The 25,138-nt window shown below is 46.5% G+C and overlaps 1 protein-coding gene across 1 annotated transcript in view; it reads right to left on the reverse strand.

Moving 5' to 3' along the window:
* Nucleotides 1-9,371: 9,371 nt before the first annotated feature.
* Nucleotides 9,372-25,138, reverse strand: part of CASQ2 (calsequestrin 2) — a 63,545-nt gene continuing 47,778 nt past the window's right edge. The window contains exons 9-11 of the mRNA XM_042953562.1: nucleotides 15,086-15,186; nucleotides 12,873-12,947; nucleotides 9,372-11,326 (exon numbers count right to left, since the gene is read on the reverse strand). Coding sequence (XP_042809496.1) covers nucleotides 11,114-11,326; nucleotides 12,873-12,947; nucleotides 15,086-15,186 — 389 coding nt within the window. The 3' untranslated portion in view covers nucleotides 9,372-11,113. The remainder of the gene's footprint in view (nucleotides 11,327-12,872; nucleotides 12,948-15,085; nucleotides 15,187-25,138) is intronic.

A 25,138-nucleotide genomic window follows, 5' to 3' on the forward strand; every position in this document is an offset into this window, starting at 1 on the left:
GTTACAGTTAAAAAGTCTGCATTCCTAGAGGGGGAAGGAACTCTAAGCTTTGTGGTTTATTCATCCTCTGCGTTATCGGTTAAGTCAGAAGCCAGAATACTTTTGCTGAAGTTCACGAAGCCCTTGAGAAAATGCCTGGCCAGGTTTTTGCCCGGCTCTCATCATCTTCCCTCTCTGTCCTTCCCTTTCACATCTACGGCCAGGAGAAACTCTGTGCAGAGGCGGGTGGAGGTAGGTGGCCCTGGGGAGGGCGGGGGGAAGGGGTGTGTGTGTGCGTGCGTGTGTGTGTGTGTGTGTGTGCGCGTGCGCACACGCGCGCACATGCAGCATTGTGGCTCATTGCTAGAGTTCGCCTTTTCAGTGTGTGGGGGGGTGATGAGATGAGGTGTCCCCCTCCCCTCTCACCCTACTCATGGCTCCCCTTCATTTTGCGTGCATGTGTTTAGATACCGCTGTATCTCTGTGGCAAGTCCTCTGTCGAGATGGCGGGAATTAATTACCCTGACTCTCCTCACCCCCACCCCCGGCGCCTGGGGAAGTGAGTGTTAGTCACTCCACAAAACCAAGAGAATCGGGCCCTTGGTTCACACGCCCTCTGGCTGGGCTCTGTGATGTAACGTTCCCTAAATGGGGACGCACACTTGTTTGTGGGTATGTGTTTCCATATCTGTGTGCATTTCTCTTGAGGGTAATTTACAAGACAGGCGGCGTCTGGTTTATATGTTAGCCATCTGAACATCTGTGTTGTCTATAGATGGGTTAGTTCTGTCAGCAGGTAATTGATGCGTGTGTTTGTATGGATGAGTGTCTTGAGGGTGTCTGTGTTTCCCCCATACCCTATGGCGGAGAGAGTTCCTAACAGCACCCAATCCTTCGGAAGGCTTCTCTAAAGTCCGTTATTTCTCCCTTGGCTCCTATATTCCTTTCCATCAGTTATACTGGCTTCTCCCCAGGAGTAAATGGCTTTAGCATAGAAGTGTCTTCTGGAAATTTTGATGTCCTGCAGACAATCCATTAAACTCTCTCCTGCCTCAGGACCCTATGACCTGAAAACAGTAAGAAGCAGAGAAAGAAAGGTCAAGCTTTCTGATAATCACTTCTCCAAGTTCACTACCTTGGAAGCCTTATTCTATGTTTCTGAGTATAACTTAAAAACTGAGCTTCATAAAAAAAGATAAGACTGATTACTAAAAGTAGCACAGAAATGTTAACATAATATTTAAATAGTCCAGCAGTGATCCTGCGATTGTAAAGTGATGTAAGTATTTCTGGGTAGTGTTTATGCTTTATGGATCTTGTTACAAAAAAAAAAATAATAAATCACTACTGTGAATTTACTATGAAACCTTGTGATCACATTCCATCGTTAATAAAATGTGAGTCGTTCTTAAGCCCATAGCACAGTTCTTAAATGGTATTCAGGGCAGTAGTGAATCAAGGTAATTTAGACACTACATTGAAGTTGGTGTATTGCACTTTAACCAAGTTGATGCCTAGAAAATTAGATTTCAGGTCATGTTTTTGACAAAACATATTTTGGTCAGACAAGGAAGAGAAGGGTGCTGACACTGTGTCTCAGGTATCACGTCAGGTGCTGTTCTAGAACGGGAACTCCTTGGAGGCAGGGTTATCTCAGTTTAACAGGTGAGAAGGAGGACAATCAGGGAGGGAGGGACCAGTCTCAGGTCTCATGGCTAGTGAATGGGATTTCAAATCTAATGTTTGATTCCAGCCCCTCGCCCTCTGTACCTCGAGGTGTGATCTAAATGATCTGGCATCTGGGAATGTGGAGGAGGGACCTGAGGACACTTGACCTTGAATCTGAACCTGGGGGTGAGGGTTCCTTGGAGGTGGTGGAATCCCTTCGATTCTTTCACTTTGCACCAGAGCTGTGGCCCCAGGGGGAACCTCTCTATGGTGCTGGCATGTTTTTTGCGATTTCTAATTGAAAGAATTTGAGAATGCCCCACCCCCAGGAAAACCAGCACGACCAAGGTGCTGTTGTTCTGGCAGCCACCCTTTGCTTTTGCCCCTCTGGCCCTCTGCCTCCATCCTGCTGGCTTGGGCAGGTGGGCAGCGGGCGGACCAGGCTTCTTCCTGAGCTGAGGAAGCTTCTCGCTGGTGCTCTGCTTCACCTGGTTAGGGTGGGAGAAAGACCACCCACAGGCCCAGCCTCAGGAGCTCTGGAACTGGGGGTCCCTGGCCTCCCCGTGACATCGGTGCTCTCAGCAAGCACTTTGCACCCCACTCTTTTTCCCCACAGTTGCCCTCAACAGTTTTAACAGAACTGATGAAACAGAACTCTGGAAACGCAGTTTTCCTCTCTTCTGATGCCTTTAAGTTTTGTTCCTTGGAGTACAGACTACCTTTTTCTCTCCTGCTGTTTGCTTTCCATAAAGGACAGGAAAACGAAGATGGGGCTCTCATTTCTCAGCATGGCTGCTCCTTAGGGATTGGCACAGATTTCCAAAGGGTAGAAAAGCAACTGTAAAACTGCTAAATAAAATAGAATTTGGGGACTCTGTGAGTCTCCCTTGCCAGGCCTTGTCCCATTTTTATTTAGATAATCCAGTTTGCTTTGTTTCACCTGTAAAATAAATCTCTTTTAATGGGTTGTTTTAGAGTTTCCCCAATACAACAACAGATCTCTAACAGCCGAAGCATTAAGTGAAAGGTTACTTCCCATATGGCACTAAGGATCTACAATTACGATGTCTCGCAGCTTGAAAACACCAGTGGTTTGACTTAGGGGAATAAAAACACTCTTACCTTGAGCCTGGGAGGGGTGGGGCGCAGTGGGACAAATGTGATAAATGCCAAGGCTTTGGTCTTCAGAGTGTCTTTGGCACTTCTTCTGGCACTGAAATAAGTTTTGCATACAGATATTTGAATGTACAGTTGTCTGGTTTTGTGTTTGCTTATATTTACCGGAGTTTACCCATGTAACATGAGCTTTCATTCTGAAGGAGCTGGTCATTTAGGAGTCGTTAAGCCCCCCAAAAGCCCAAAGCCTAGGAAAGCTTCATCTCTGAGGACCAGAGACTGTCGCTCAGGGAATTAGTGATGGGACCCAGGCATGGGATCTGTGGGTGACAAGTCTAGTTTGACTCACGTCATAGGGAATTCAGATCGTTGCACACTGTCACCATTGCAGGGGCCAGGTAGGAAGAGGTGCCCCTCCGTTATAGAAACAATGGAATATTCGCTTCATGTGGTTCATCATTCTTCAAGAAAAACGATCGTAAAATTCAAACTCTGGTGGTAATTCCTTATTTTTATAATGGATTTGCTGTAGGGTTTAGTTAAATAGCAAACTCCCCTGAGGTCCCTAAATTAGGACATTACCCAAACTTGATGTCCAAGCAGTCATTTGTGAGTACAACTGTTGTGTAGAGTACAGGACACTGGCCAGAATGAGAGTGGCTGGGTCCTGACTCATGGGGGTGGTGAACCTCACTCACCTGGTGAATGACCACTTACTCAACAAAGACTCTAGAGAGAAGGCCAGCAGGGCCGAATCAGGTCTTCAGAGAAGTTCATTTGCCAACAAATCGCTTTTGTATTGAAAGAAATTTTCACTTGTGGATCTACAACCCGGAAGATTCCATGACAAAGCCATCTGTCTCTGTCTGAGGGAGCCAGAATGGTTTGTGCAAAAACGGGGCCGGGGGGACTTTGCGTTCTTTCTTGGTAGTTGATACTGTGCTTTTGGTAACCGGGAGGGGGCAGTTTTGCTAAGCAGTCTCTGCTCCCGTCACCACGTATGTATGAGACCTTCTGAATAGGCTCTGATGAGGCCTTTCGAACATCTAAATGAATGGATCAACCAGCAGTCATCCGCACGAGGACACTTACACACATGCACAAGGTGTATCCTAGGAGATGTCTTCTCATTGTGACATCTATCAGTACCAATGTTAGTGTTTACAGCTGACACGGCGTACCTGGCAGCCAAGTCATTTGGTCCCCTTTTGGGTCCCACCCCCAATCCCAATTAACTGTTAAAACATTTTACATGTTGCATTTTTTTATACTGTAAAACTTGAAAAATAAACTGAACTCCCAAATTGTATTTGGCTTCTTTTTTTCATGTGATTATTTCAATCTAAAAAGTTGTTTGGTGTTTTTCTTTTTTTTTTTTTTTTTTTTTTTTTTTTTTTTTAGGGAACATTTGCGCTCTTGTATGATTTTGATACCCTCTTAAAAACACGTCAAGGTTCTGTGAAAACCAAGACAATTATAATGATAGATTGAATGAAATGTGGATTGCCACTGTAATGAAAACTATCTGTTGTGATCATTTTATGCTCAAGAGAATGTTTTAAAATGAATAGATAACTGGACATTAAAATCGTAGGCTCTAAAAATGAAGATCAAATGGGCCTTTTGAATAAATCAGCAAGTGAAAAAAGATCCTGGAGTTAAGTAGGGAGGAAGAAAAGTGTCAGACCCTGGATTTGTTGGTAAATATTGGATTGTTTTGGTGAGTGGTTTGGTAATTCAATGTTAATTATTGAGGGATTTCAGATAGGTAGGTCTATTCAAAAGGAACTTGATTATTTTCCAAAGAAATGTTGGAACTTGCCTTCTGCTACACTCAGCTACTTTTTACCTGGATAGAATGCTGATAGCACACAATCAAATTCTCACCTGTTGCATGGACAGGGGTCAGAGAAAGCAATTGATTTGAAGATATTCACTGTACAGATTATTGACAAATTCTGTTTCTCTGGGCCATCGGCCAAGACGTGCATACTTTATATCTGCACAAGCAAACCCTGCTGGAGAAAAGATTAAAGTTGCCTGCAGACATAAACCGAAGAGTCCTCTCTTTTTCATTCACTACCCATTCTACTGCTATGGAATTTTGGAAGAGTTTTGAGAATATCAGATGATAAACTATCAGATTATGGAAGTGGAGTGAGAGATACCAGAAAGGCACCAGTTAAGTCACTGCCTGCATACCCAGTGCCAGAGACCGGGCTCACCAGCAGTGGCGTGACATGGACATTGTCCCTGCTTCCGGAGAGACTTGGCAGTTCCCTGCTGGTGTCAACGTGTCACGCAAGCATCTTCTGGTTACACAGGCTAAGGTTGACCTGGAAAAACAAAAACTGCATTCGACTTTTGGGTATGTTCTCTGTATTTACAGTTGAATGTGTTACTGAGGTTCTGAGAATTTGTACTATTTCAGACTAGATGATGATGCATTTGAAGGACTGACACAAGCTTCTTTAAACATTTTCCATTTCTAGCTTTTTGCTCAGCGCTCCCATCTCACCCACTCATTTCTGCCTTCTGTGATCCGCGTGTGTGAACAAGCGTCAAAGGGCCATTGATTGAATACTTGAGCGAATGAGTGAATGAGAACACGATAGCATATTCAGGGCTGAAGCTACCAGCCACAATCTAATCACATGTGATTATTTTAAGGGAATCATTGGTGTTTTGTAGGGTCCTAGGGTTAACCTTGAGCGTTCTAGCCATCGCTACTCTGAAGAGTTCAGACTGTTAAAATGCCAGATTAATTCCAAAGAGGTCCTTAGTTCACTTTGCAAGCATGTGGGTCTGCAGATGCATTACAATAAATGCGCAGTCAGGTGTCTGTGGTTATCCTGTTCCCGGAGGGTGGGGTCTGGGATTTCTGCTGCCATCCCATGCTGCTTTGCTTCCCGTCGTGGTGCCTGTATTTCTAGGTGACTGTGCTTACCTGACTAAAGAACTTCACACATCGGAAGCTTCCTCACTGAGCTAAAGAGTTCCTGTGTTCGTATTTTATTATTTATTTTATTTTATTTTATTTTATATTTTATTTATTTTATATTTTATTTTATTTTATATTTTACTTTATTTTATTCTATTTTACTCTATTCTATTCTATTCTACTCTACTCTTTTTAGCAGTTGGCTCTCCGAAGCAACACTGAACAGATGACAGCATTGCCAAAAAGTCCCTGCATGACTTTGGATAATCACCAGCATATTCTTAATGGTACTAATAGCTTTTGATAATCACTAGCACATTCTTAGCGGTGCTAATCACTGTTAAATTAGCTTTGCGTAGGGCTTAGAGTGTACTTAGTCAAACAAGTTTATTAAGTACCTATCAGAACTTAGGCACTGAGGATAGAACAGAATTAGACAAAGTCTTTTCCCCAAGGTTGCTTTCAAACGAATAGATGTACACATAAAAGCATAATAAATTGTAGTTTCTATAAGAGAACTTTACACAGGGTGCAGTGAGGGCTCAGCAGATGAGGTGGCCAGTTAGCTCCAAGAGTCACAGAAGAGTCCTAGGATGCACCCTACTTTATACTTAAGGTAAGATAGTTGGGAGTTCGCCAGGCAGGCACAGATGGGAAAGGACAGGCATTCCAGTAGACAGAATAGCATGAGCCAAGGCTTGGAGCTGTTAAGCAGCCAGGAAGTTTCCACAGACTTTAGCTTCTAAGAATAGAGGAGGCAGGTGGTCGGGAAGCATCATGGGAGATGAGGCTGATAAGGTGGATAAAAGGCAACACACATAGACCTTGAGCGTCCTGCAAAGGAAACTGGCCTTTACGTAATTACAAAGGTACACCTGACCCCGTAGCCTGTTGCCAGTGGTGCTGATAAAACAACTTCTGATAAAACAACCACTGGGCGCTATAATCCCAAATGGGGCATCTGGACGCCATAATTCCAAGACAGACACTCCACGTAGGCAGCAGAAATCACCCCGTCTCGTCCAATGCTTTCCTAATCCAGGATCCCAGATCCCGCCAGCATCAGTCAGCGCTACTCACACTTTGCTTTCTTCATACGGAGGCGAGACACTTCAAGGACTTTGGGTTTTACAAAACCCATCCCGTTTCTCCTCCCCAACCTCCCACGACACATCCCGGCTCTGCATTCACAATCAACGACCTTTCCATTCATAGCTCACTCTTTGGCTTCTTTTAGTCAGAAAAAAAAAATTTTTAAACACCTACTGGGACTAGAGAGTCACTGAATTTTAAGCATGTGTGTAACATGATCGGTTTTTCATTTTAGAAAGATCACTTGATCGCAGCACTCAGGCTGGGTTGGAGATGGGAGAGCAGTTGGAACCCTGCTGTAACCCAAGTAGGAGATTGTACAGCCTCAGTTACACAGCAGGGGTGGGCGCAGAGGAGAGCCCAGGACTTGCTCCCTACTCGATGCAGAAGCAGGACACAACAGAATGACTGTAAGATTTCTGGCTCGAACACTGCCAGAGGGGGATACCTCTTCCCCACTCCTCTGCTTCTATGAAGAAGGATCATTTCCTACGTGCTGCTGGCCTTTTGCCTAAACCTTACTCCTGTCCTGAGATAGAGCGAGTTACCTGGTTAGTGGGTAAACAGACCTTTGTCCAGATTTCTTGGGGTGAAGTTCTTGGGGGTGAAGTTAGTGTGGAGGGTCTGGTTTTTTTCTCTTCTCCTCCATCCTCGCCCACTGAAAGGCAATGGCCTTGGTCCTCTCTACAAGTCTGATTCCCTTGGGGAGCCCGCAGTTGGAGGCAGGAAGCTTGGGAAGCCCATTCTTCTCATATCTAGTCTCCAAATTGCTGCTCTTCTGTAATAATGGTGATTATTAATTATTATTATTAATTACTAACATTGCACTGCTGACTTCTTGACCTAATTTGGGGGAGATCTTTAAAGCCCCCAAACTGCGTTGATCTTAGGTGCCTAGGGGACCTCCAGATGAAGCTGTCCAGGAGAGATGGTTGGGGTGAGGGGTTTGAAAACAGGAGAGCCTGGCTAGAGATACATGATGCCGGTAACCACAGGTGGAGTGAGATCACCTGGGGGAGTAGATGAGCCGTGGTTCCTAGCCTTGGCTTGTGTCAGTCCCCAGTGACTCTAAAATGTAGACGGTCAGTCTCCAGCTCTGTAGATGGCACATCAGGGTGTCTGGGCTCAAGACGGGCATCTGTGTTTTCTAAATAAGCTTGGAGGACAATATTCTGCTGCTCACTGAGCAGGGTGGAGAATCCCAGTGGGAGTGGGAAGTTGGAAGGCAGAGCCCCAGGACCCACCAGCACTTACGAGGGGTGAGTATGTCTGCATGTATCAGGATTGTTGATCAAAAGCTACTTGGTAATGATCTATGACAAATGACATTACTAGTATGGGCTTCCTGCATTATACACACTAGGGCCTGGACAGTACACAGCCTTATTGTGGAAAAGATCAGCTCATTTCTAGCTATGAGATGTTACTTAAAAAAATACACTGAAAATGATTGTGCATTCTGGATAGCACAATGAATTTTTTCCCCGACAGGATGGCCAGAACTTGCAGTTCTAATTAACCTCCATTTCAAATATGGGAAAAGTTGAGTACGGCCTCCAGGGAAGGAATATCTTGGCTTAAGCAGCGAAAAGAATTGTGGGAAATTCACTTGCGTCCATCTCAGGACACTATCCAAGGAAAAGAACTGGGATCCTTTGATTGCTTAATTTAAGGAATTTGATTTAGTTTAAATCCTTGATTTCAGTATAAAAATGAAGTTACATTTATACTCCTTTAAAGTGTTTGTGTGGCCCTGGGAAAATTCCTTGGGCCGTCTGAGTCTTCACTTCCTCATCTGTAAAATGGGGAGAATAAGAACTTTGTGAGGATTAAATGACATAATACATGTAAAGCACATAGCATCGTGCTCCAGGCACACACCAAACATTCAATAAATACCAGCTCAAGAGGTTTTAGACCAATAACTAAACAGCACTACTACATACAAACAGTACTAACTTAACACTCAGTGCTTCTAACATGGGAGTACCACGACATGATTTAGACTTAATGCATATTACTCAGCCTCCAGGAACAGGGAATTTTTCCTGGGCTGGAGAACAGACCACTTTCATGACAGACCACATTCCTTGACTACTTGAAAGATTAGCTTCAAAGATTGCTTTGAAAATTTACCTCCCCAAGAGCTTATTAGAGGTGTGGTTGGGTCTGGCTGGGTCACAACATAGTCCAGCTTGGGAAGTGTCTGCCTTGCTTTGTGAAGGGGAGGCCTTGTAAGCATTGTTATCCAACAGCGCTGGGGAATGATACGTATTCTGGTGAATCAATCATTCACCCACCAGTTCAAGAAACGAGTGTGTACTTTGTGCTGGATAAAGTGCTAGTTGCTGAGGATACAAAGATAAATAAATTCCTTGCTTCCAAGAAGCCTACAGTTTAGTGAAAAGACAGGCACATAAATATGTTACAATTTAAATGATTTTTTAAGTTCATTTATTTATTCTGTGAGAGAGAGAGAGAGAGCACAGCAAGGGCAGAGAAAGAGAGAGAGGGAGAGAGACAGAATCCCAAGCAGGCTTTGCACTGTCAGCACAGAGCCCAGTGTGGGGCTCGAACCATGAACCTGAGCCGAAACCAAGAGTCGGATGCTCAACCGACCGAGCCACCCAGGCGCTCCTATGTGTTACAATCAAGGACAATTTCCATGGTTTGGGGTATGCACAAAATTCCATGGTTGCAGAGGGGAAGGCAGCCCCTTCAGATCACCTTGACAATTGGATACACAGTGATACCACTCTTCCAATATGGGACTCCATGAAGAGGAGGAGGAGAAGTTTAGGGGAGAAGGTAATGAGTTGGGGTTTTGCCATGTTGTTTGCATTGCTTGTGCAACATCCAAACCAAGATGAATGGGGTCTAAAACTAAGAGAGTGGTCAAGGTTAGAGACCCAGACTTGGACGTCATTAGCCCACAGGTGGTAGCTGATGGGCACGGATGATAGTACCTTGGAAGAAAGTTAGAGTCAAGAGATACTGTGAAACACTATCATTTAAAGGGCAGGCAGGGAAAGAGAGGCCAGAAAGGAAAACAGAGGGAACAGAGAGGTAGGACAGGAACCAAGAGAGAATGAGCAGGATCAGGAAAACCAAGCGAGGATTTCCAAGATAGTCTCAATATTTTCAAAGTATAAGTTTAATGGCAGTGTTAGTTGGCTACTATTCCATACAAGGATTACCCTATTTCCAAAGCATTTGCACCATGTCTAACACGTGTTAAAAGATTGAGAAAATAAATTAGAACGTTATAATGCACACTTACTGCTAAAACTATCAAGCACAATGTAACTTCTAGATAGTTTTGAAGGCACTTTGGGATTCTCTCAGTGCCTGAGGGCGCCATTATGAACTCTAGCTATTGTCCTGTGCAACTGTGGGAGGGCTGACAAATGGAGCATTGGTTGACCTCTAGATAAACCAACTTTCACTCCCCAAGGGAGGGCTCACTAGCAGCAACAGAGAAGGGTATCTAGATCCCAGTTCAGACTAGGAAGCCAGCTGACTCAATCAGGGGCATGAACCCAGAAGAAAAAATTAAAAACCTGTAATCCTCCCACTTTCCCCACCCCCTTGTGCATAGTGCAAGATTTGTCGTCGCTAAAGGGAAGTTCAGAAAGCAAATCTACCCCCGATCCCAGATCCTAACGTACTAGAAATGATGGTGATATCTGTACACATGGGGTTCAAGGCCTCCCGGTAGCTATCCCAACACTTGGATCTGAGCTCATAAAGGTCTCACCTACACTTGAAAGAATCAGTTTAACTGATTTATAAACTCGTTTCTAAGGCTGAGCCCTCCCTAAGAGAGAACCTCTTGCCTTGAGGAGGGATCCCCACTGATGTTCCAGGCACGGGGGCCAAATGGATTAATTGCGGGTCTCCCTGGGCTCCGACTGTAAGGTCACTCTATGCTCGGAGTTTGCCAGCTGTCCATTCTGTTACCGTCACATCAAAGACAAGTAAACTTGAGTAGCGGTGTCAGGGATTGTTCGACCAGACCACTGGATTCCAGCACTGCTACGACCGCTGACAGTCTGGCAAAGAACAAGAGTTTTTCCAAGACAATCAAGACAGTCCACATGGCAATAATTCCCCCACTTGTTCCTGCTGAGTGGGATTACTGGGTTTAGAGGCATTTGCTGAATGGTACAGCTCCTGATGAGAAGGGGTTGGGGAAAGGGATGGGCAAGGGGGAAGGAGCCGGCGGGCGGAGGCCAGGGCTGTGTGCTGTCCCCCGCCGTGCTGTCTGCATGGTCGTGTAGCTGTGATTTTGCTTTGATCAGTCATCCGGGGTGGGGGCTACTCATCATCGTCATCACTGTCATCATTATCCTCATCAGAATTGTCGTCGTCATCGTCATCGTCATCGTCGTCATCATCCCTGTCGTCATCTTCATTGTCGTCGTCTTCAGTGTTTATCTTCCCGGAAAGCACATCCTCGATCCAGTCTTCCAGCTCCTCAGCTGTGGGCAGGTCGTCATCATCTGGGATCTCCATCCAGACGCTGTCGGCCTGCAGCGAGGGACCGAGGGACCGAGGGACTGAGTGAGTGAGTGAGTGCAGGAAGGACGAGTCAGACCAGAGGGGTCCAAGCAGCCTGGCTCAGTTGTCAGGGACATGTGCACACTGTTAAATGTGAAAGCCTCAATGCAGAACACTCTGGGTAGTATCGCACTTGTGCAAGATAAAAGGAGGGGTGTGTGTGTGTGTGTGTGTGTGTGTAGTTTGTGCAGAACGGTTTCTGGGGAAGGAGGAAGAGTGTGGAGGCAGGGCTGTGGAGGGTTGGCAGGGGAATGGGCGGAGCCCAGCATGCTGAGACTGGCAGCTGCTTCAACCCGGCCCCTCCTTAAGATGCCACCTCCCCCCACCCACACACCCTGAATTTCTTCCTTGCTTCTCCACCCTGGAGTAGTTCCTCCAGATCCCCAGCACTCCCCACCCTAACCTGCCTGCTCTCCTTATCCCAAGCATTAGGTCGTTACTGTGGAAAGTGCTTGGGATGGGGAGGAGGGCCAGGATTGGGGCGGTTTCCAGGGGTATTGAAATCAAGTATTATTATGAGTTGTAATTATGTTTGCACTGGTTTTTTCCCCCTCTGATTACATGAGCATATCTACAAGACACCTATTTAATAAGAACAAACATGTATATAACATTTCTGGTAGGATGGCCATGAAACCACTTACCAGTGGTTCCCTCGGGGAATGGGAAAAAGTAGAAGGTCAGGGCAGTGGGAAATACTTTTGCTTTTCACCTTATCGTCTGCTGTTTTACTTAAAAATGTTTTAACTTGAGCAAATTTTAAAACTTGTTTATTATTATTAATTTAAAAGGCAGTTTCGAAAATAAATAAGTACAGAATTCCCCAGGTGACCAGACTCCCAGCAACAGGGTAAAAGGACATTGCTACCTGGGCCCCATTCACAAGCATTTCCACCGCCATTAATTAGGGCTCTAATGACTTCTCTGTGACCATCTCTTTCTGTCCATTATTTGCCCATTATCTGTTGTATCTGTGCCCCCTTGTGTTTTTTGTTTTTTTTATGGTGGAGTCATATCAGACATCTGGGCTGAGATCTAAAATTCCTCATGCTCTGCCAGTCCACCACACCAGCTTGCCTCCCTGCCCTCAGTTCAATGGCACCTGCATGGTGAGAAGAGGCTCCCTCTTCCTATGTGATCTTCCTCCCCTTCTCCTGTAACCCCCTTGCTGACCAGCCACTGTGCAATGGAAGCTGCATGTGTGGGTTCTTTTGCATTAAAAAAGTTTGTTGTGCTTGGGGAGAAAATTCACAGGAGAGGCTACTTGGGTGGAAAGCTCCAAATAGTAAAACAGGACAGCTGGCCCTGTAAGCAAGGAAATATGGCCATACATTTCCAAGGAAGTGCCCATGGAAGTGAATCATGAAACCATAGATTAAGACTGGCTCAGACACTAGGCTTGGGCCACACCGGCAAGTTTTTCATTTCGGGACAGGCTAGACTCGTATATGTGGTGGCCCAGTCAGGACGGGACAGTCTGAGGGTGCCTGAGCAAGCTTTCATGGGGTATACTCACATCTGTCACATTCACCACCCCAATCTGTGGCTTGAATAGATCAATCTTGAAAGTCTTTTCCCAATAGGCAACAAGCTGAAGCAACAACAAAAAAAATGAGATTAGACGGCAGACAGAGGGCATTCCCTGTTAAGGCCACATTTTGTGGCTGGACCCACCTGCCATCCCATCATCATAGGTCACCATTGATTAAAGGTCTCCAAAACATCTGCGGGCACTTTGAAAACTGAAGACTTGGCCTCAGCCCTCAAGCACTTTAAATAAGTATGAAAACAAGATGTTATAACACAAACTATGAAAACATGTAATATAAAATCTTCTACAGCTGTAAGGAAGAATATTACAGAGATGGTCTGACGTTGATTCCCAAATTACTTGTGGCTCTTTTATAGTTTATGTGTGGCGAGAGAGCCATTTTCCCCCACTTCTCTTTCAGTGGCCCATTTAAAAATCCCTTACCTTGCACTACTCTGATCCACGAGGTGGCTGGGAAGGTAGTGAAGTGCCATCCAATTAAAAGGGTTGGTGGCGGGGGAGGCGTACGTTGCCAGGCTTGGGATCCACATGGACTAGCCTGGGTGGGGTACTAAAGGAATAAGGGGCCGTGGGGCTAAGACAGTGCAAATGATCAATGACAGAAAGTCTCCAAGGCAAATATATGGCTTGATGGGGACCAGGGATAGTCGGGAACCTGGATGTCGGGACAGTCTAAAGATTTCTCCTTTGTAAAAACCAAGATAAACAAACACACAGGGCAGGTTGGGAGAGCTGCTGGCCATCTGCAAGCCTGCATAACAAAACAGTCCGGGTAAACTAGAAATACAGTCTGGCAGAGGCTAACTAAAAAATGTCATAATATCTAGGATCTTATGAGGCCAAGACTCTGTTACGATTACCCAGAATGATGACAGTGACCTCAGGTGTCAGGAGAGTCTCTGCCTTCGATTCACTTGCTCTGTATGTAGGGTTGGGTTTCAGGACCCTCAAACTCATGAAATCCCCTCCATTTTGACTATTTAATCATGATTTGATCCGTTGTGTCCTATGCAACAAATGGTAATTTCGGGAAGAAGACAAGTTATCGTTTGTAATCTAATGATAACTAAATGTGTACTGGTCACCAGCAGCTGGCTCATCCTAAAGTCCACTGACTAGCAGGCAAAACTTTGGCATCACATAGTCCTGGGTCAGGATATCAAGTCTACCACATAGTAGCTTCAACCTCGCCAGCTGTTTTTCTTTTCATCTGTCATACAGGGATTATGATAGTCCCTACTTCATAGTGTTGTCAGGAGGATTACATGAGATGGTCCGTGTGAAGAATTTACTATGGTTCCAAGCATACAGTAGAGTAAATTAGTTACATCCATTATCACGACCACTGGGCTCGTGTGCTGTACGAATTCTGTTTATTATTCTCTTTAGAAGTAAGCATAACCCTCTCTCTCTCTCAAATAAAATTTGAAAAAACTGGCTCAGGTCATGATCCCAGGGTCGTGAGATCGAGCACCCCCATCGGGCTCCACGCTGAGTGTGGAGCCTGCTTGGGATTCTCTCTCTCTTTCCCTCTGCCCCCTCTCCTCCCTCTCTCTTTCTGTCTCAAACATATTAAAAAATAAAATAAAAATAGGCATAATCAAGGCTTTCTGGCCGTTGATCACTGACACCAGCAAGAGTTTGGACTTTAATTTTCTTACACATTCACCATGTGCTAGATACAATGCTAGGACCTGGGAGAACACAATGCACGTGGCAGATGGTCTTTGCCCTCCAAGAATTTGCTCCTTCTCTCCATGAAGTTCTTAACTCCATGCAAAATGTTCAGGTCTGATTTTAATTTCTTAGTAACGCTGGTTCCCTTGGAATGACGCTCCCCCCTCCCCCAGAACATGAAGGAGGCGATAGCAAGGGAGGTGGTGGGATGGGGACAGCAATGGACGTGCTAGCAGAAGAAATTCACCCCGCTCACTTGCGTGGGTGGGCCGGAGGAACCCCTGGTCTCCAGGGAGGTGAGTGCTGGGTCTAATCGTGTCAGTGCGAAAGTCAGTGTTGCCCCAGTGGCCAAGGTCTCCCACACTGGATGGGGGTGGTCATCGTGTTTCTGCAAGTGCGTCTCCTGCTTCACCCCCTGCTCATGCTCCCGGGACTCACAATAACACAAGCATGAGACTGTGAAGGTGACCGCCAAAGGTGCTGGGGTCTGAGCCACTCACCAGAGGAAAGTCATCCGGGTCAATCCACACGATGCTCAGGTCAGGGTTGTCCGTGTTGTCCCTGGCAACCTGTTTCAGGATTTCCAGGAACTCGTAACCATCTGAAGCAGGATTCGAGAAGGCTGAGTAACCCCAGCACAGACATGGCTTCCAACACCAAGAGCAGGGAGTGTGGTTTTTCCACGAGGGTTTCTTAGGCTTATTTGGTGCATACCCTTAATTATAGGATTATTCTATAAAATGAGTCAGATGAGAACTCCAGCCGCAAAGCAGCTTCCTCAAAGGAAATGATAAAAATTTTAAATAAAAAAATTAAAAGTTCACAGGGAAGCGGCTGCTTCTTAACTCAAAGCTGGGCTCCATTGGCTAATCTGCACATGAAAACTGACCAGGCTTGAGTCAGCAAGTACAATCCTAGATCAGAGGAACCCCTGCCTGGTCCTCGGTTCCCTGTGCCCTCTTTGGAAACCAGTAATTTGCCATCCCTGAGTTCTACATACCAAGAACATGTAGCCTGGATGCTTAATTTTCTACAACCTGGAATTTCTAAAACTTTCAAATTATGCTTCTGATTTACAGCTGGTTTCATAGCTTTGAGATAGCAAATAGGGTTTCTCTTCTTCCCTCACCATTTCCTTGTATGTCTGCCTTCCCCCAACCAGGCAGCAGCATTCATTGCCCCCAGGGGAGGGATGATTCATAAGAAAAGCAGAGACAAGCCTTGTGAGCCTCAAGAACACAGTTTTTTGGTTTGTTTGTTTGTTTTTTTTTTTTGTAATAAAAATAAAAAATTAAGCCTAAACCTTTAAGGACTGGGAGCATAAAATTTATACCAGAAACAAAAAGTTTTGGAAGAAAAGCACACCCTAACCCCACTACATCCCCACCCGACTCCAAACTAGAAACAAAGAGTGGAGACTCTGGGAAGTATCTGAGAATGAGCTCTGTGCCTGTGCATATGTATGTGTTTGCGCATACGTGTTTTTACGTGTGTGTGCACAGATGTAAGCTGGTGTGTACATGTGTGTCCACACACAGAAACTCCACACTTCCAGGGAAAATCAGAGCATAGGGGCCTCAGGCTTTGTTTCAGAATGAAACTCAGGAAAATGGAAAGGCCCCCGAATCTCCTGGAGGACCCCTCCGTGCAGGAGCACTGGGGCAGAAAGGTCTGTCCCGAGGCCCCACCGAGTTCTCTGTGGTTCTGAGGAACATGGACGATGCCACAGTTGGGATGGACAGGACCAGAGGTGACCTGCTGGGAACAAGGGCTGGAGATCATATGCAACCACAGCCGATGCCAACCAGGTGAATAGTGCACCTGTCTGTGCCCCCGGGAAGCGGCAAGACCCCAGACCTCTAGGGATGGTGGGGTGAGGGTTGGGGTGGGGGGCATCGATGATCAGACCCAGTTCCCACTGGGTACAATTCAGGTTTGGTTCTAGACAATAAAGTTCCATGTCTGGCCTAGCTGATGTGTGGCCTGAAATGTACACCCTCTCTACAAGCAACTGGCCACCTGCCTCCTAATTCAGTCTGGTAACTGCCCTTTCATTGTAAAGGTTTCTTCTTGTGCTGAGGTCCCAGGCACTTGGTGCTCTTCTCTGTTTAACAAGCCTCGCCCCTCTCCAGGAGCTCTAGCCTTTGCTTGGTAAAGATTTTTCTCTGCCCTTCCTCATCGCCAATACATTCCAGGCAAAATGCATGCGATCCTTAGCAATTCGTCTCTGAGTGGGTGGAGTCACCCACACTGTCACTAGCTCACGCTGCTAACTGTGAGATTCAGACTGGGCCCCCTCAGGCCTTGCTATCTGGAGAGCAGAGTTACTGCTAGTAGTCAAGAGGCCGCAGACTCTTCCAGCAGAGATATGCTCTGCCTGGGTGATTTTTCCACCTAGTTTCTGAATTACGGGTCTCCCTTGATATCCAAAAGTAGAACGTTCCTATGAACCAAAATGCTGTAAAGCGAAGAAGCAATAACATTTTATAAAATCCAAAATCCTCTTTGGATTTCTTTTCATTAGCAAAAGCAGGTGTTAACATAGGACTTTTGTAAAAGCAATGTGATGTAAAGCAAATGTTCGGTTAGCGAGGGAAACCTGGAGATCACGAGTTACCTTCTAGGACAGACCCTTGTGAGGAATAGGGCCGCAGGCTTTAGAGTTCATTGTCATTGTGGGGATTGGATGGAGTTGGGTCTGGGGATATTACTCCTGGTGCCTGTAGGAGAGGCTGAGAAGGTCGAGCACTGCGTATTATGATACATAACCCACAGATTCCCTGTTCTGTGGCGCAGTTCTATTTCCTGATATCTGGACACCACGGATCTCCCTTCTCTGGGGACAGAACCGTGCCACAGAACAGGGAATCTGTGGGTTATATATCATTACACAGACCACAAGGGAGAATTCTCCAAAAACACTTCCCATGACTAGTTTTAGCAGCCAGAAGGAAGTACTCTGGAAGGTAAGAATCAAATTTAAAAGTGAATTTGAGGAGCACCTGGGTGGTTTAGTAGGTTAAGTGTCTGACTCTTGATGTCGGCTCAGGTTGTGATCTCACGGTTTGTGGGATCAAGCCCCGCCTTGGGCTCTCTGCTGATAACACGGAGTCTACTTGGGATTCTCTGTCTCCCTCTTTCTGCCCCTCCCCCACACTCACTCATGCTCTCTTGCTCTCTCTCAAAATAAATAAACTTTTTTTTTTTTTAAAGTGAACTTGACAAATCAGAAATTCACACAGAGGATGAAATTCAATGACACAGACCCTGATTCAAGTAGAAACTAAACTCGAGATACAAAAGATGAACTCGCATAAAGGGAGGCAAGAAGCCAGTTGGACACTGTATTGCAAAGGGGCAAGGGTGTCACCAGAACTACAACTAAACAGGGGCGCCTGGGTGGCTCAGTCGGTTGAGCGTCTGACTTCGGCTCAGGTCATGATCTCACGGTCCGTGAGTTCGAGCCCCGTGTCGGGCTCTGTGCTGACAGCTCAGAGCCTGGAGCCTGCTTTGGATTCTGTGTCTCCCTCCCTCTCTCTCTCTCTCTCTCTCTCTCTGCCCCTCCCCCACTCATGCTCTGCCTCTCTCTGTCAAAAATAAATTCAAAAAAAACTTAAAAAAATATGACTAAACACACAAGATAGCACTATAGTTTTCTGACGGAAAACCCTACAGAATGTTGGAATAAATACAAAGAAATGCTATGTACAGGAACCTTTTCTATTCTACATGCTAGAGCAGGCTTGGAGATAAAAATAAAAAAACTGAACGAATAAAAATTGGGTTCTGCAAGAAAAATCAAATGGACTGGAGTTTTTACATAAACAAGAGAAGTGAAAATTTTGGCTTAATGCTTATTTTTAGGAATATAAAAGATTTTTGCATCTATAGAGTAAGGAAATCTCAGAAAACATTCACAGTAATAAATGGATAAATGAGGTTGACATTAAAGCAAGAGAAACCTCATCCAGATCCAAAGGCAGCTTTTTGACTTTCAGGATGACGAATTCCATAATGGTCATAATCCTTCTCCTCCTTGGACATTTTCAAGAACAGAACAGACGGAAGGAGCCTGGCATGATGCTTAAACACACGGACCCTTGGGGCAAACAACCTTGGTCCAAATCCAGGTTCCGCCATTTTGAGTGTGACTTAGGGCAAGTCTTGGTTCCTCATCTGTAAAGATGGGATGATGATAATCATAGTACCTGTTTCATAAGGTGGTTGTAGGTTACATGAGTTCATACCTCTAAAGCACTGAGATGGTGCGTGGCACATAGTAAGCTTTAGCCGTTATTCCTAAATCATCTGGATTCTTCTGCTTGAATACAAGGAATTTGACCATTCATCTCTCCATTCAATGCATCGGTAATAAATACAATGATCTGGGTGCAAGTGGTGGGTTAGATACAGTCTTGGCCCCATGCAATAGAGAAGACAGACTCATAGGAAGTTACACGGGGAGACAGTATGTGATGGGGTGGCTCCTTCTGGCCCCTGTTAATGACTCTATGACTGAAGGCTTCAGGGTGGCTGTGCCAGTAGGTGTAGCTATGAGAATCTTGCCTCAATATGTGGGTTAGAGCAAGGTTTGTCTCCTTTGTTTTAAAGTCATTAAGCTAACTTGGATATTCCTTAAGGACAGCTTCTGTTTCTTTGTAAAACAGGTGTCCAAGCAGGTGTCTTGGGAAAGAGAAACAGCCATGATGGACCCTCCCTTTCTGACCAGGAAGGCAGGCGTAGGAAGCCATATTTCACTTTTGTTATTCGATGTAAAGCAGAAGATGAGCCCACAATTGGAATCACATGAATAAATAGGTGGGTTTGAAATGAATAAATGTTTACTTCATCAGTGATGCACTAAGCTTAGAGACCTTGTAAGAGTGTGGCCGTATATCTTTAATTGTTTTTGGAGGGGGGGGGGGGGACAGAGAGAATGTGTGTGCAGAGTGGGCGTGTGTGTGCGTGGGGGAGGGGCAGAGGGAGAAGGAGAGAGAGAATCTCTCAGGCAGAGCCTACGAGGGGCTCAATCTCACAACCGTGACATTATGACCTGAGCCAAAATCAAGAAGTGGATGCTTAACCGACTGAGCCGCCAGGGCACCCCCATGTATCTTTCAGAAGGAATAGTCCACGATTTTTTAAAAAGCTAGATTTAAAAAAAAAAAGGAGGAAATATTATTCTGTGCTTTTGGGGGGCCAGTAGTTATTTAGACACCAAAACAACTACAGGACTAGTCTCTGCATTTAATCTTCACATCTGGTCCTGATGGGGTTAGGAAGATCTTAGTATCTCCATTTTAAAGAGGATGGAATTGAGACACAAGGAGAGTATGTGGCTTGCCCGGCGTCACCTGAGAGCAAGGGGCAGAGCCAGGACTGTAACTCAGGTTTTTGGGCTGCACGTCTAGAGCCATTTCCGCTGTCGTTTTCCCTCTGAGAGTTCGGCACTCCTACCAAAGCTGTTGCCATCTTCTTCCCTCAAAGTTGTGCCTGAGATTTGCAAGCTGTGAAAGCTTCAATAGTAGGGAAGCACGGGGCTCCAGGAAACAGCATGGGGGCAGCGTCCTCTGGAGCAGGTGGACAGGGCCGCGCCCCTCTTCCTCCCAGCCCCAGTGTGTTTGGTTGGCTAACTCAGCGGTGTCCCTGAGTGTGACTGGAGTCTCAGAGATCGACCTAAATAAAGAAGAGGGACCTGGCACTGTGAGAACTGTGACTCCCTCCCTGCCACACAGGCTTGGAACCTGACGTCCCATGACCCAGCGCTGAGGGCCAGTGTGGAGCCATGTTTCCCACGGCAGGCGAGAGGCCTCTGGGAATCACAGCTCTGTGGGAGGGGAAACTGGTGATTATGCTCTCCTCCTCCCAGGCAGGGAGGATCTGGTGGGAATGAGGCTGACCAAGCCCTGGGGGACAGTCCCAGCCGTGACAGGAGCCAGGGCTCTGTCTGGCAGAGACCTGTGTATCTCAGAGCCAAGCCCAAGGGCTGGGGGCCTGGATTTGAGCCCCAGTTCGACCACTTCTTAGCTATGTGACCTGGTGACGTTATTTAAGTTCTCCATGCCTTTGTTTCCTCATCTGTACATCAGGGAAGATGATAAGGACCATACCTAGTACATAGGGTTGTGATACATGGACAGTTAGCACTTAGCAAGAACCCCAAATGCTAAGTTCGATAAATCAGATTTGCATTTGGAAGCTCAAATAAGCAGTCAGCATGCCCACTGCAGACAATTGGTCTCAAAAGCATTTCCTAAGAACCTCAGGCGGTCGCAATCCGGTTGGAACAGGGCTTGGAGACGTTCATTCTGGGGCCAATCCGCATCTGCACACGGCAGCCCGTCCTCGCGTTTCCAGCTTGTTAGTGCGAATATTCCCTGGGCCCTTGGAGGATATCCATCCAGCATGCGCTCATGTAGAAACGCCAGTCTGCGAACCTTTCAGCAGGTGTTATAAAGAAGATGTCAGCCTGACGCAGACACATCTAGGGGCGGCAGAGGAGAGGCGTTCGTTTTCAAACCTGTCAAACTGTGGCTCCGGGGGCATCCTGAGCGCAGGAGCGGGAGAGGCTCTGGAGGAGGAAGATGGAGCCGCACACAGGGCCTGGGATCTGGGGCGAGAGCAGAGCGCCAGACGTGTCCTTCCAGGGCCCAGAGAGCAGGCACTGAAGTCTGGGAACCAAGCTCACAGCTGGCATTGTCAGGACCGGTTGGAGAAGAGCCCTTGAGGGACCCAGATCACTAGGATAGACGGTCGTATTCCAAATCTGGGAACATCAGTGGACAGCGGGGAGGACGGCTGACCTCCCTCCTTTACTTGGCACTCTCTTCTCACTTCCCCCTTTCTCCTGCCCTCCCTGCCCCCTCCCCATCTCCGCATTCCAGCTGCATTGCGCATGCTCAGAGCCTGTCTAGGGCCAGGTGGCCCGGCAGGTAGGGTGCTCAGTTGCCCCGGCAAGAAATCAAAGCTCCTGTGTCTGCTCTGCCTCTGGCCATGTGATCTCGAGCACACACTACGGAACTTCTCTGTGTCTTTCACATGGTGGAGGTGGAGGGGGTGGTGAAGGGCAGCAGAGAGGAAGGAGGGCGGGCCGAGTGATCACTGGAGGTCATTGAGGTGGTAAATGGGAGGGGCCCCCAAGTCTGCAGCAAGGCCTTCCTGTGAAGGAAGCCTTCACAGCTCATTCCTGCTCTGCTTCCCCCAGCAGGCCACCCTGGCCTCAGCTTCCTCAGTTGTAAAATGGGAACAAAACAGGACGCCCGTTCTGTCTCATAAGCAGACAAGTGATCATGACCATTTATTTCATCATAATCAGGATGGATTCGGAGGTCAAGAAAGCCTGCTGGAATTTGAATCTTGGCTTAGATACAGCAAGTGATTTGGGTCATTTAACTTCTAAAACCCGCTTTTCTCATCTGAGCTGGGTTGACAATAATCGCACATATATCGCAGCGTGGCTTTGGGGACCGGATGAGGTCATCTCCATATAGCGTGTTTCCTCAAGACTGTTAGCTCTTTAAGGAGAATCGTATGCACTTCCTGGACGTATGATCGTTCTTTGGCCAGCGGGTAAGGATTTGGTTGGGGCAATCGGCCATGTACAGCTTGTTAGCAAGAGCAAAGGTATATGAGCAACCACTGTCTGGGCAGGAATGAAATTCCTAGTCCTGCAGCCAGGCCCCTCAGCCCCGGGTTACACATCAGTGACCTTCGGATAATGACTGACTAGCCACACAGTCTGGACTTTCGCAGAAAAGCCTTTCCCTTTCCTAGGCCTGAGTGGGCCAGGCCCTCCCTTGATGAAAAAATCTGCTACGAGACCACACGCCCCCTCTTTCAGTGCATTTCTTCCCGCTTCTCAGTAACAAGCCCAAGCTTGGGCTCCTTTGGGGAAAGACACAGCTTTGGGCCCAGGGATATTTGTGCAGGGAGGAGGTGAAAGTAGTTTCAGGAGCTTGATTCATTACAGCAGCAATCTCTGTCAAACAGGTTCCTACAACTTCTTGGAGGCCTCTTTGTTCCATTGTTCCGAAGAGCCAGACAGGCTTCCCCCACCATCCTGGAAGGGAGCAGGTGGGGCAGGGTGGCTGGGGGGAGGGAGGAAGCCCCCCCACCCCCACCCTGAGTCTGGCCAGCACACTGCTGCTGATGGCAATTCCATCTCTGTTCACACAACACCAGGAATCCGACTCTGTTTGATTATACCTTGTAAACCCTGGGCAATTGGCTTCCTTTGCTATTTTCTCCTCCAGGGGCAGAGGGGTAGCCAGAAACTGTGGAGAGAAGCTGGAACCATTCGGGCATTTCTTTTTCAGTCAAAGACTAGATATCCTGGGAGAGTTTTTTCAACTCTGCAAGTCAGTGATGGGAAAACTGAGACAGAGTGGACGTTCAGAACTTTTAATAAAAAAAAAAGGGGAGGAGGAAACCCTCAGATAATTTGGAGCATACATTTGGTCTTGATACAATGGAACAGTGTTTGGCCCTAACACGGAGTGAATTACTGATGCATGCATGCTACATAATGGAGAACCTCGAACACATTAGGCCAAGCAAAAGGTGCCGGGCGTAAAAGGCCACAGATTACATAATTCCACTTCTATGACATGTCCAGAATAATCAAATCCATGGAGACAGAAAGTGGAGTAGTGGCTGCCCAGGGCTGGGGGAGGAGAAACGGGAGCCACTGCTGATGGGCGTGGGCTTTCCTTCTGAGGGCCTGAAAACATTCTGGAACTAGATAGAACACAGCTTTGTGAATATATTAAAGCTACACCAAATCACACACTTTAAAAAGGTGAATACTGTTGGGGCGCCCGGGTGGCTCAGTCGGTTAAAGCACCCAACTTCGGCTCAGGTCATGATCTCATGGCCTGTGAGTTTGAGCCCCATGTCGAGCTCTGTGCTGACAGCTTAGAGCCTGGAGCCTGCTTCAGATTCTGTGTCTCCCTCTCTCTCTCTGCCCCTCCCTGCTCCCACTCTCTCTCTCAAAAATAAATAAGCAATAAAAACTATTTTTTAAAGTGAATATTGTCATGTAGGGATTATCAAGTTTGATTAAAAATTGTATGATAACAACATTTAAGTCTCAATCTGTAAGAACTACACAGGCTGATAATGTATTAACAGCATGGCAGTGGAGTCTTGGGGCTCAGTCTTGGTCAGTCATGTGCTGATCTGATCACCTCCTGACAGCTGTTTATTGAGTATCTACTATTCATCAAGGCACTGCACAAGGACTAGGTAAGCAGTGATGGCCAAGACCATCTCTGGCTCCCTCATGACCTACCACTAATTCCTTGTGTCCTCGTGGGAAGTTTGCTCAGCTTCTCGGAGCTTCCTGGTCGTCTCTATGAGTATACAAGAGGCCCCAGGCAAAGGCCACAGTCCTACATTGCCTGGAGCGGCAGTTCCCAAACCCAATGCTGTGTTAACTAACTCACCTCGGAGTTCTGTGAAATTACAGGTTTCTGAATGTCCTGTTATAATCAGCCCCAGGTGGCTTCGGTGCTTGTGCTTCTCTGTGCTGGCAGGTTTGGAATCCCTGCCCGGGCACCTTATGGCCCAAGGCCTGGCTGTTTAGCCATCCTAAATGAAATTCCCTGCCTTCTCTGGTTGCAATCTGGATTTGCCAGGTCTCCCCAAACACACTTCAGAATGTCCACTCACACTTTCCCTTTGGGGACGATTTATCTCACAGGGCATTGCCAAAGGGACCTAGCATTTTACCGCCGGCAATATTGATTATTCCTGCACTTCACTCTTCACGGATGTGAAAAAGAGTGAAGCCAAGGGGCATCTGGGTGCTCAGTCGGTTAAGCGTCTGACTCTTGATCGTAGCTCAGGTCATGATCTCACGGTTGGGTTCTGTGCAGACAGCACTGAGACTGCTTGGGATTCTCTCTCTCCCTCTCTCTGCCCCCAACCCCCACTCAAAATAAATTAATTAATTAAAAAAAAAGAGTGAAGCCAGGAAATAGTCATCCAGGTTCCCAAATAAAACCAAGTTACTCATCCATTTATAGGGTTATTTTGCACTTTAGAAATTAACTGCTAGTTTTGTCCAGTTCTCATTATTTGAGGGGATATTTTCTATGAAGTCTCCCAAGCACATACAGGATTTTACAAACCAAAGGGTACATTTGTTGTAATTCTAATGTAGGATTGTTATTTATATAGGCTAGATCACAACACTGGTAAATAAACTTTTAATGTGAACAGAAGTTCTCTCTCTCTCTCTGTCTCACACACACACACACACACACACACACACCCTGTAAAGCTAGGATGTTTTCATATCCTCCCCAGTACTCAGTGCTCCTTCCTAGTTTGGCCAGCTAAGCAGAACAGAATGAGGTTATGATTCATCCACATCCCTTAGCCACGAGCACAACTGAAAATGAAGTCCTACGTAACAGGCGACCACCAGGGGGTGCCCAATATCTTGCAGTCGCCTTGCAGACGGGAAGTGAGGGAAGAGAAAGGAATGAGGGCCGGCAAAGGTGAGAAGGCAGATCTTGCTCAAGGTGCAAAGGGGAAGATTGGGGGTTTCC

Source organism: Panthera leo, chromosome C1, assembly GCF_018350215.1.
Source record: "Panthera leo isolate Ple1 chromosome C1, P.leo_Ple1_pat1.1, whole genome shotgun sequence".
NCBI classification, from domain to species: Eukaryota; Metazoa; Chordata; class Mammalia; order Carnivora; family Felidae; genus Panthera; species Panthera leo.